This window comes from Chrysemys picta, chromosome 2 (assembly GCF_011386835.1).
Source record: "Chrysemys picta bellii isolate R12L10 chromosome 2, ASM1138683v2, whole genome shotgun sequence".
NCBI classification, from domain to species: domain Eukaryota; kingdom Metazoa; phylum Chordata; order Testudines; family Emydidae; genus Chrysemys; species Chrysemys picta.
In genome coordinates this window covers 211,330,757-211,343,830 of record NC_088792.1, presented here as the reverse complement: position 1 = coordinate 211,343,830, position 13,074 = coordinate 211,330,757, and the positions used below count along the sequence as shown (strand labels likewise).

General features: G+C 38.0%; 1 protein-coding gene across 7 annotated transcripts in view; it reads right to left on the bottom strand.

Annotated features, from left to right (window-relative positions):
* Window positions 1–1,440: 1,440 nt before the first annotated feature.
* Window positions 1,441–13,074, bottom strand: part of TTC39C (tetratricopeptide repeat domain 39C) — a 68,245-nt gene continuing 56,611 nt past the window's right edge. For 4 of the 7 annotated variants that reach the window (XM_042854848.2, XM_005282778.5, XM_008178620.4 and 1 more), the window contains 3 exons: window positions 11,809–11,913; window positions 4,974–5,012; window positions 1,441–4,473 (listed from right to left, as the gene is read on the bottom strand). In XM_042854848.2, the coding sequence (XP_042710782.1) occupies window positions 4,384–4,473; window positions 4,974–5,012; window positions 11,809–11,913 (234 nt within the window). In that variant the 3' untranslated portion in view covers window positions 1,441–4,383. Of the gene's footprint in view, window positions 4,474–4,973; window positions 5,013–8,507; window positions 8,683–11,808; window positions 11,914–13,074 lie in introns of all 7 variants that reach the window. The other 3 variants (XM_042854849.2, XM_065585365.1, XR_006175531.2) reach the window with 2 other exon arrangements.

Here is a 13,074-nt window from a genome sequence, read left to right as displayed (position 1 = left end):
ATCTTGTAAATGCGGTTCACAGATTCATAGATTCCAAGGCCAGAAAGGACCATTGTGATCATCTAGTCTGACTTCCTGTATAACATGGGCCAGAGAACTTCCCCAAAATAATTGCTAGAGCAGATCTTTTAGAAAAACATCCAATATTGATTTTAAAATGGTCAGTGATGGAGAATCCACCAGAACCTTTAACATTGGAACAATTTACCAATCTACTCTTACCGTTAAATTTACACTTTATTTCCAGTCTGAATTTGTCTAGCTTCAACTTCCAGCTCTTGAATTATGTTATAACTTTCTCTGCTAAACTGAAAAGCCCATTATTAAATATTTGTTCTCCATATAAATACTTACAGATTGTAATCAAGTCACCCATTAACCTTCTCTTGTTAAACTAAATAGACTGAGCTTGTTGAGTCTATCATCATAAGGTATGTTTTCTAATCCTTTCATCATTCTGATGGCTCTTCTCTGAACCCTCTCCAATTTATCAACACCTGTCTTGAATTGTGGGCACCAGAACTGGACACAGTTGTTCAGTGCAGAGTTATTTTTACTATTACATTTGTTTGCTTTGGCACAGATGAAAATTATATAGATACAAGCAATTCAGTGGAACTTGGGCAAGTCCCTATGATTTATCAATCAATATACAGAGTACTTGTTTTGCAATGTTTTGATTGTGCATTGGACATAATGGGCTAGAATCAGACCTCTGTAATGGAGTAATTGAGTAATCCCATTGATTTAGAGGAGATTTGCACTCTATTCATTTTGATGAGGCTCTGGCCCACAGAGTATACTTAGTTCTTGAAATGATTGATTGGATAACCTTGAAACATTACAATGTGAGGCACTGTTGTACAGACTCCTGCTCAAGTTATAACTAAGATAGAAAGGCTGCAATCCCAGCTTTTTGTTTTGTTCAAAACCATTTAAATATTTATCCAGTTTTCATTACATAATATCTGCTGCATGGAGAATTAGAGACAATGTACTGGTATCTTGCTTCTTACTGTTTAAGATTAGCGGAGTCTAGTACATAGGAGGTTCCCAAATTGTGGCCTATGGAGCACTTGGTGGTGGTTCAGGAATAGCTGGCTGGTCAGATGGCACTGGCTGCTGCTTATCTCCAGCTAATAAATCACACAAAAGACATCTAAACATACATTTTCCTAATATTTTTCCTTGCAGGCAGCTACTACTGTTGCTATAGGGATGTTGTTTTGTGATCATTACTGGAAAGGGAGGTGGTTTGTGCAGTTATTTCATGGATAACCAACCCCTTCACAATCTCTGCATTAAAATATGTGTACTGTATGGTGCTACCAACACACTGCTTCCCATTTGGAATATCTACAGAGAGTCAATTTTGGACTAAAAAATGCCCAATAAGCTGTTTAGACAGGACTATGTTCGGAAAATGGACAGGCAATTCAATACAAGGCTTTGCGAATTTTATTTAAGAACCAAACATGGCCAGAATACAAAACTAGCATCTCAAGTTAGCAAAAGAAGCAATTGATGTGCTCGTTTGAGAGAAAACTGGAGACATTTTTGGAAAATGGAGAAATACTGTGGGTACAGATTTTTTGGGGGAATAAAATTAAGGTCTTTACAATGAGTGTCAAATCTTCATGTCCATGCCATGACTGAGCTCAATATGTAACCCATTTTCTAAACCAGAAGACTAAAACCACGATGGAAGAACAGAAATTGAGGTAACTGCTGTTAGACCTGGTGGCTGTTAGACAATTCACAGCCAGGAAGTTTATGAATACTTGGCATCTTTGTATTCGGGAAGCCACTGACTAAGGGTAATTTTAAAGAGCAAGAGAACAATCTGGTCCATGTTTTCTTTTAATTTTACTCAGCAGAAATATAAAAGTGCAATTTCTGTAAATTAATGACATGTACAGTACACCACAATAAATATTCTCATTTTTGGTGACATCTAAAAATTCTAGTTATTTATTTGAAATGAGTCATAATGAGATAAAAACGGTGTCAACAACCAAAAAATACCTGACCCAATGAAGATAAAATCTTAAACATATTCACCAGGAAGATGCATATTGCATTATTGCAATTAGACCATGCCTCCGAGCTCTAAAGTATAAAAACTTATTCAAGTTATGTAAAATACAGTTGAGATTGTTCTCATCACAGGCATAATCTAATATAAAAAATAACTGACATTTACAAATAAGGAGATTCTCCTACGAGGGGAGAAAAATACAGAAACAGTTCCACTTCAGTGATGATTTTCTGGACTTCATGGAGAAACTAAAACTTGCACAGAGCTGAGGTGTTGTATGAGTACATAGTGAGACAAGGCTGTTTCCATGCCACTCCAACTCCACAGACCTGGTGAGAGGAGTAGGCCATTTGATAAGCCTACTTTCACAATGTGTCTACTATTCATCTGGGATATTTGGACCCTTCACATCTCAACACAAAGTGAATGCAGGAGTTGTGTGTCCTGGACAGTATGTTCTTGCATTCAGTTCAAATGGTGTACTACAGGAAATCTGTAGGTAATGTAAAGTTGCCTATTTGCTACTTATCCAGAGTGGACTATATTCTTGATTAAAAAACAAAAAGTCAGAAATAAAAAGAAGTCAAGTATATTACGCTCACTTTTAAACCACAGTCAGGGTTCTAAGTAATATACAGTATAATGTTTCTATCCAATACTTGTTTGAATTGACCAATTCAAATAAGGATTGAACTCACAAAGCCAGAATTTTGTGACTCAGTATTACTGAATCAAACCTAAGGAGAAACATGTTCACTACATGGACTGTAACTAGATCATAAAACAATAAAGCTACATTATAGCCTCTAGGATTCACAAAGTCTTTCTCCTCCTCTTGGACTGCAATAAAAAGGGGAGATTGGACTGCTCCTAAGCAAATCCCTAATGGTGGGAATTCTGTATTTCTAGTTAGAAAGCAAAGGTTGTTATCCTAATCTTTTCTCCCTGCCTAGTGAATATACAGCATTACTTCCCCCCCTCCACATCAGGTCTCATTTGAGATGCAACTCCTGAAGCAAACCAGTGCAGGTTAGATGTGGGCAAAATACTACATTTTGGAAACATTCTGCAGAGACAAAATTAGAGAGAGCGAGAGAAAGAAATTGAGCTAGGAAACATTTAAAGCAACCTGGCTGGAGCAAAGATAAGGCTTTATGCTAACCATTTCCAAGGAAATCCAGTCATCCATTATGCAAAGCAACAGAATTTACTACCATTCTGGCCAGGTTTCACATTTTTTGTAAGTAAAATGTATATCTCCATAAAATATTATACTAAAAAGAATGTAACAACATAAAAAGACAGTGAATATTACTGATTGTCAGGTAAACAGATTACAGTATTACTACACGTTTGGCCATGTTTTTAAAGTTATATGGTCCTGGCAAATATTCTTAAGCTGACTGAGGTATATGAATACTTTAAACACCTGAGGTTTAGAGTACCATATATGGAAGTAAGGGAAGTGATACTATTCAGTAAGACAACCTTACTTAAAAATAAGGGGGTTTAAAAATTACTTTTTAAGGTTACTACCTTATCTTACAATATTTGGCAACCTAAGTGGAAAAGAATTTGCTAAACTTTGGAACATCTAGACTAGCAGGCCAATGCACCATGTAGAACATTAAGAACAAAACTAAAATGACCCATACAGTAACTAAACGTCAAAAACAAAATATCTGTCTGGAACATACCAGAAGCAGAGAACCTAAATATTTTCATAATTTATCACAAATATGGGTGGAAGTTTTCTAAAATAGACACACAATATGCATCAAGACATTGGATTAACCCAGTAAATATAATGAGCAGACTGGCTATTATCCTGGCTGAACAATTTTCTTCTTTTGTGCCCCTCTTTTTTGTTGGCTTTTGAAGGAAAAAAAAGTTCTGTCCATCTCTGCAAACTTACAATTTTCAACAATTATGTATATTGTATTATTTTAATCAAACACGAGGTTGTTCTCCCTAGAAAACATCTTTTAGACATATTTAAACAGGTAAATGATACCTGTCAAAACTGAGCCAATGTTGTGGTAAATCAGATATGTGCTTATTGTGCAGGTAAGGCTACAATCAGACTACACGTTTTCAGCTTGGCTTAAACTAAACAGAGTTAAAATACGACATCACTTAACCCTCTCTTTCTGTCTGACTTATTTTGTTTTTAATGATTAAGACTGTAATACTTTACTACATCACACCAATTCTGAACATTCTAGGAAAGTGTCTCTGGCACAAGTGGTTTTCAGAAGAAAAGCCAATCTTCCCAAAAGCTTAACCTCTGCTTTATCTTAAAGTGCGGAAACCGTGGGAAAGAATATGTCAAGACTTCCTGGCTGTCACTGTGGAACCACTTCCCTCAGAGACGCTAAGGCTGCATGTATGCGGACATGCAATCTGTTCTCAAAATCATATCCAGTGAATTCCTCCTGCAACACAAAATACATACAACTATTAACCTCATTGACCTTAGGATGTCAAGGTGACTTGCCGAGGATGCTTAAGAAGTCACTGAGCTACAAAACAGTAACTAGGACAAGGAAAAAGGCCCTTGGAGCTTGAAAATTGCTAATAACCCTCTTCCCTTACCAAAATTAAGCAATGGTGTTGGTAAAGAGATTTCCCCAGCACAGTCCACCAATTAGAAGAAGGTGCAGGAGGTTCCCCTCTACCTCCCAAGTGCAAGCAGAGACCAGTCTACTTCTCTATTAAAGGCTTGCACAGTAACTGGGAAGTTGTATATGTCCAAAAGCTCCAGGAAATCCCAAGCTGCATGCAATGAATAAAAGGAACGACCAGTTCCAGTATATATATATATATATAAAAGTTATAGAGCATCAGTGATATACACCAACACTTTAAAACCTGCACCACAAGCTGAACTCTGAAATTCACTTAACAGCAGGATTAGGTTGTGCTGATTTGTTACCTTTGCCTGGAGAAGAAAGATTTTGCCTCTTGGAACAGTCTAGTAAAAGGAGAAGAAAATATCACTTTAGAAGAATGTACACATGGAGAAAGGTCAAAAAGAGTCTTTTAAAGTATAATGGTCAGCCAACAAGAACTAAGGTCTCAACCCTGAAAATACTACTGGGTCTACTGGGACTACTCATGGTAGTAAACACTCCTAACGAGGTACCTGACTGGTACTGGTCCTGCAGTATGTATTTCTGTATGTATTTAAAAAACAACACTTCGGTCTACTATAGATAGATAGATTAGAGAGCGCACTAGCTATAAGCACTACAGTGAGCTACCATATACAGTGAAAACACTAAAGTTATAGGCAAACTAAAGTTTAAGAATAGCAAATTTATTCTTTTGACCAATTCAACCTGCAAAACACATCAATTATACACTGAGATTTCTCAAGAGTTTCAACTTTTTTTTTCTTATCTGTTTCAGTTTACTCATTTGAACCTCCTCTTTAGAACTACTAAAAGATTTCCATACTTCAGACAACTTGCCCATCTGCAATAATAATCATGGGATAAAGATAGACCTTATTAGAATGATTTGGAAAAGAAAAGAGAATATTTTGTTTTTCAATAATGAGCTATTTTTCTTGACATAGCAAAGGTTACTCAAGCCTGTATGAAAAATTTGATATTTTCAACTGAACTTTTATTACTGGATTTGAAGGTTTCTACTCTATTCCCCAGTAAGATGCATATGATTTTTTTTATTTTAAATCTTCTACAAGTATGCCAACAAAGGATAAATAAAGATACTGAGAAAGATGAGTGATTCAAATGAGTATATTACTCCATTTTTTCTGAATATAAATACCTTAAATATTTGTAGTTTTTATTTTTAAATGGTATAGCTACATTCAAAAGTGTATAAAATATTACCCATAAAGTCTGTGTTTTGCACAAACTGATCTTAGTCTCTTATATAGCATCTACCACCACGGTATCGAAGGGCTCAATGAATGGAAGAGTTTAAAAATAATGAAGTTAATTCAGATGAAATGCTGATCTCAGATAAATATGAATAACTTCAAATTAAATTGAAATACTTTATTAAAAGTCATGATTTTTATGATGAAAATGCAAAATCAGTATCTGTATCTTTCATTCATTAACTTCAGTATGTTTAATCCTTTTCTTCTATGCCCCAAGTTAATTTCCAGAGTTTTTTATTTGTACAAGTTCTAAAACTCTGAGAATCATATTGTAACTAAAGATGATCCACACTGATGGGATATGCATACCCCTGGACTGTGAATTCTATCTTCTAGAAAGCACTGTATGCTGGGATCCACTCACCACCATGCTCAGTTCGGATGGTATAAAATGGTGAGCAGCCCCAATCATCAATCAGTTACTTCCTCTAATTCACAAATCTCTTTACAAGAGACTCCAAAAAAGTAGGAAGATGTATGTTTTAAATCCCGCCCCCCCCCCAAAAAAACACATTAAAAACATTAGGTTGAAAGCTCTCAAAAGTTAGTCCTGTGCACTGAACGAGACAGGGGTCCTGTGGAAGAAATAATATGTGATCATATAATAACTATTTCATAATTGGGCTTGGAAGGATTAGATTTTTATTTGTAAATGTCAGTAAATGTCAATTTCACCATACCCATGCAAACGGATAATAAATATTTCCATTGATAATAATCAAATTTCAGATAGGCAAAGTAAGAAAAATGCTGGTTGAGACCTTATTAAAGTTTGATTTGAGGATATTTACTTTGTATATTTTGATGTTATGCTGACAATTTGCATTTTAACAGTTATAAAGCTTTAACTTTTTGAATCTCAATGTTCACAGTCATAAAATTGTCCGACTCTTATTTTCTGACAACCCCACATACTTTCCCAAAAATGAAAATTAAAAAAAGATAAAAATGGAAAAAAATGCTTTAAACCCGTTGTGATGTTGTAGTCTATATAATTTTATAAAAATATGCTAATGAGTGAATATAATGTAACTGGAATATGCTTCATGCAAAAGGTCTCTTGTAAGGTATCATTACAAAGCTTATAATCTACTGAGTATGATCATCCTATTTGTATAAATGTATCACTCTTGTATCTGAAACTAGAAATATGAAATATAACTCTGAGGGCCTACTGTAATTATGCAAAGTGTGGGCCATTAATAGTGGTTTGGAATCTTGATGACTCTCATTAACCAGAACAATTGTCTGCAGATGGGTGTATTTTACCTGTAAGTCTTCCTGTATACGTGTGTGCTGGCAAGTGGGCATTGAAGTCTTGCAGTGACATGTGATCATGTCACCTGAACCGGAATCCATCTTTAACCTGGTGTCTTTCCATTGAGAAGGAAGGGGTGGGAACCCAGAGAGGAATAAAGGATTCCTGCCTTATGCAAAACATATATAAAGGGGTGGAACAGAACAAAGGGAGGAGAGGACCCATCATGAAGAATCCCCTAGCTATCACCTGAGCTGGAACAAGAGCTGTACCAGAGGAAAGAATTGTGCCCAGGCCTGGAAGGTGTCCAGTCGGAGGAAAAAAACTTACTGAAGCATCTCTGAGGGTGAGATTATCTGTATTCAGTTTGATTAGACATAGATTTGCACATTTTATTTTATTTTGCTTGGTGACTTTGTTCTGTCTGTTACTACTTGGAACCACTTAAATCCTACTTTCTGTATTTAATAAAATCACTTTTTACTTATTAATTAACTCAGAGTATGTATTAATACCTGGGAGAGCAAACAACTGTGCATATCTGTCTATCAGTGTTATAGAGGGCGAACAATTTATGAGTTTACTCTGCATAAGCTTTATACAGGGTAAAATGGATTTATTTGGGTTTAGACCCTATTGGGAGTTGGGCATCTGGGTGTTAAAGACAGGAACACTTCTGTTAGCTGCTTTCAGGTAAACCTGCAGCTTTGGGGCAAGTAATTCAGACCCTGGGTATGTGTTGGAGCAGACTGGCGTGTCTGACTCAGCAAGACAGGGTGCTGGAGTCCCGAGCTGGCAGGGAAAGCAGGGGTAGGAGTAATCTTGGCACATCGGGTCGCGGCTCCCAAGGGGGGTTCTGTGATCTAACCCGTCACACCCATAATTTTGAACTACTGTGAAAATTTAAATAGATAAAAATCTAAAAAAATGCTTAAAATAAACATTGATATTATTTGTCAAAATATAAAAATATAAAAACCAAATTCTGCAAAGCCTAATCATAATTCATAGACATGGGAAGGGGGTTCACAGATGATCATAAATCCAACATTTCTTAACGTCTGAGTTCTTTACTTTGCCACTTTTTTAACACATTAAAAAACCCAACCCTAAGTTATTTGTAAAACTGAAAAAAACAAAAATTTCATCACCATAATCACTCCCCACATAGGTCACCAGCAGGGATGGGATCTGTAGATCCATAGCACAGTCCTCTACTACTTGGGCTAAAAGAGTAATTGGTAACAAGTTATCTTTTATATCGACCCACCACTGGAGGGGGATAAAAACGCACATACTTTGCCTGAGTTTCATAGCTATTTGCTAGACAGCAAAGGAATGTCAAGACTCAGAGTGACTGGGTTCATTTCCAGGTTCTGAAGGACAGTGTACTCAAGAAGTTACAGACTCTGCCTTTTCTAGCCTCTCCCTGTTCCCCTCTATTCATACTTCATCTGCTGCTCATATTGGCAGCTATAAAAAATAAAAAAAACATAACAAATGTAAGAAAAAGGAAGTTGATAGTAATGAATATAAATTGGAAGTTAGGAATTGTAGAAAACTGATAAGGGAAGCAAAGGGTCACAAGGAGAAATCTACGGCCAGCAGAGATCAGGATGATAAGGAGGTTTTTTAAAATATATTAGGAACAAAAAGAATCCAGACAATGGTATTGCTCCATTACCATATGGAAATGGTAGAAGTGTTAAATAAATATTTCTGTTCTGTATTTCGGGAAAATATAGATGATATAGTCTCATCATATAGTGATGATAACACTCTTTCCATTCCACTAGTTTCGTCGGAGATATTAAACAGAAACTACTCAAGTTAGACATTTTTAGACAAGGAGGCCCAAATAAATTGCATCCAAGAATTTTAAAATAACAGGTTAAGGAGCTCACTTGACCTTTAATGCTGATTTTCAATAATTCTTGAAACACAGGGGACATTCTAGAAGACTGTAAGGAAGGTAATATTGTGCCAATTTTTAAAAAGGGTAAACGGGATGACCCAGGTAATTATAGGACTGTGAGTCTGACGTTGATCCCAGGCAAGATAATGGAGCGGCTGATAAGGGACTCGATTAATAAAGAATTAAAGGAGGGCAATATGGTTAATGCAATTCAAAGTGGATTTACGGAAAAAAGGTTCTGTCAAACGCAACTGATATTTTTTATGAGATTACCTTTATCAACCACATTTGTAGTGTGGATGTAATGTACTTAGACTTTTCTAAAGCGTTTGACTTGGTACCACATGAGTTTTGATTAAAAAACTGGAATGATGTAAAATTAACATTAAAATACTAAAAAAACTGGCTAACTGATAGGTCTCAAAATGCAATTGTAAACAGGGAATTGTCATCAAGCAGGTGTGTTTCTGGGGGGGGTCTTGCAGGGATCAGTTCTTGGCCCTATACTATTTAATATTTTTATCAATACCTGGAAGAAAACATAAAATCATCACTGATAGTGCAGATGACACAAACATTGGGAGAGTGGTAAATAATGAAGAGGAGATGTCGCTGATTCAGAGCAATCTGTATCGCTTGGTAAACTGCAAGCAATATGCAAACAATATGTGTTTTAATACTGCTACATGTAAATACTGTATATACACATCTAAAACAAAGAACACAGGCCATACTTATATGATAGGGGAACGATCTTAGGAAGCAGTGATTCTGAAAAAGATTTGAGAACATGATGGATAATCAGCTGAACCTGAGCTCCCAGTGTGATACTGTGGCCAAAAAAGCTAATGTAATCCTGAGAAACAAAAGGGGAATCTCAAGTAGGAGTAGGGAGGTTATTTGACCTCTGTATTTGGCACTAGTGACCTGCTGCTGGAACACTATCCAGTTCTGGTGCTCACAATTCCAGAAGGATGATGCAAAACTGGAGAGGGTTCAGAGAAGAGCCATCTGAATGATTAAAGGATTAGAAAACATACCTTCCAGTGACAGACTAAAAGAGCTCAAACTATTTAGTTTAACAAAGAGAAGGTTAAGGGATTACTTGACAACAGTTTGTAAGTATCTACATGTGTAAAATATTTAATAATGGGCTCTTCAATCTAGTAGGGAAATGTATAACATGATTCAATGGCAGGAAGCTGAAGCTAGACAAATTCAGACTAGAAATAAGGCATACATTTTTGACAGTGATAGTAATTAAGCACTGGAACAATGCACCAAGGGTTGCGGAACATTCTCCATCACTGACAATTTTTAACTTAAGATTGGATGTTTCTACAAGTAAAAACTGTGAGAAAGACTGAAACCCATACATCAGAAGGCAGAAAGCAGCGAAGTCAGTCTGAGTGGATTTTCAGTATGTTCCAAACTTGCTGCATCTTCAGCACTCAAGAGGAGCTTTTATACCTTGTGCCGTGAGATAGGGGAATGGGTGGTCCCAATAAAAACAGCTTTCCAGAAGATTCTGAGCTCCTGAGCCAGGCATGTATTTATCCATAGGTGCGGGAATTACGGGTGCGGGGGGTGCTGCAGAACCACCAGGTTTCATGCAGGGTCCCGGCTGCTGCCGGACCCGCGCCCAGGGCTCTGCTCCCGGCCCTGCGCCTGTGGTCCCAGTGCTGCCAGCCCCGTGCCCAGGGCTCTGCTCCCAGCCCCAGCTGTGGTCACAGCCTCAGCCCCCTTATTCTTGTCCATGTGCCCCCACCCTTCCGGAGCCACAGCCAATCCTGGCCCCAGCTCTGGGGCAAGGGGGCACAGACAAGGGTAAGGGGTGTGTGAAGTAAAAAGTTTAGGGAGCACTGGCTTTCAGCACCCCCCACTGTAAAAAATATTCCAGCGTCACTGTACTTATCCCAAGAGTGGGGGATATATATATAGGGAATCCTTAAAGATGTTTATTTTGACACAGAACTAATTAAGCTCGCCAATATTCTTGCTTCAATAATTTTTGTTGTTGTTTATGTGATTTTCTTTTCTTTTTAAACTTTAGCTATAAAATAGACAGGGACTTGGAGTGGTTCTGCTGAGCTTATTGCTAGAGAGTGTCACCAGCTGGTGGCCAGGAATGAAATGTTTCAGTGCAGCTGCCTTGGACAGTCTCAGATCCATATTTATTATATAAATAGGTAAAAATGAGCAGTACTAAAACCAATCATTATTATACCATCACAGGTACACACAAAGCCCCTGGAAATGTCACAGTGTAAACTTTGTATGATGTAGGCTACTCTCTACAGTAGGATATCACCACGTAGACAATAATACACGATCACACTAAAGACACAAAACTAAAGGGACTCTATACACCGGTGGAAAAGTAATTAAAATTAACTCCTATACCTGATAACTTGTAAAATAACACATTTTCACTGTCTATTTAGAGTGGTCACAGTTGACCCCCTTTCCACTTCCAAAAACCATAGAATCATAGATTATTAGGGTTGGAAAGAACCTCAGGAGATCATCTAGTCCAACCCCCTGCTCAAAGCAGGATCAATCCCCAACTAAATCCCCAAATGACCCCTCAAGGATTGAACTCACAACCCTGGGTTTAGCAGGACAACGCTCAAACCACTGAGCTATCCCTCCCCCCACGGATGTAAGATGTACTCTACTGTTACCTCTGGATTGTCTAACAAAAGACAGCCAAGTTCATAGCAAGCATATGGCTGAATGTATAAGTTGTTTTGACGGCACAGTTCATCTTTAACAGCTCGCTGAAAGAACTGTAAGAGAAAAATCAATGTTTATACATTAAAAAGAGTAGTCTCTCGTTTGTTTTGGAAAACTAAATAAGCAGCACCCTCAACATCAAGCACCACAAGCCAACTCCAAAATCATAATCTGAATGGAGCAACATTTCCTATGTCTTAAAGAATCCTTAACAGCAGTGATCATATGAATTCATGTCAGCATCTGCTGTTAGAGAAAAATGTTAGGTCTGTGTCCAAAAAATTTATGAATTGATCCAAAGATTTTATATCTTTAGCTGAAAAAAAATTACAGGTTTAACATGGTTCTTTAACAATTGGCGGTCATGGATACAGATTCTTTACAATAAATTGGACAGAATTAGAAATAAGAGTTCACCAACCATCACCTCCTTCATTGTCTTTGTGTGAATTGGGTTCCATTTGCAAAAATAAAACAAGTTCAAAGAATTCGATGATTGCAGAACAAATTCCAATTCCATCTACATTAAAAAGGGATCTTTGAAATTTGCTAATACACAGAACCATCTTTCTTTTCAATTTTCCATCTAGAGCAGTGGTCTCCTAAGTGGGGTGCGCGCACCACAGGAGGTGCGCAAGAGGATCCTTGGGGGTGTGCGGCAGGAGGAGCACTTTTTTTTTTGCGCTTCGTCAAACAGGAGTCCGAGTGGCTTTTTTTTTTTTGCTGCTTTGGCAAAAATGGTAGAGCCGGCGCGGCAGGGGGTGCGTGCTCAAAATTTTTTTTACTGATGGGGTGCATGATCAAAAAAGTTTGGAGACCACTGCTCTAGTGTAAGGGTGTTCAAACTCAGTCCAACTGAGAGAGCTGCATTGGCAGATAGCAAAAGCCTGAGGGATGCCCTAAATTTGTACAGATTGCAGCCACTCAATTTGGAAGTGTGATCCACAGAACCCATAATGTAATACAGGGTGGGCAAACTTTCTGGCCCGAGGGCCACATTGGGGTTGCAAAACTGGATGGAGGGCCGGGTAGGGAAGGCAGTGCCTCCCCAAACAGACTGGTCCCCACCCCTTATCCACCCCCTCCCACTTCCCGCCTTCCTCAGAACCCCCAATCCATCCAACCCCCCCGCTCCTTGTCCCCTAACTGCCCCCTCCCAGAACCCCCCGCCCCTGAGACCCCAGCCCCTATCCAACCCCCCTGCTCCCAGTTCC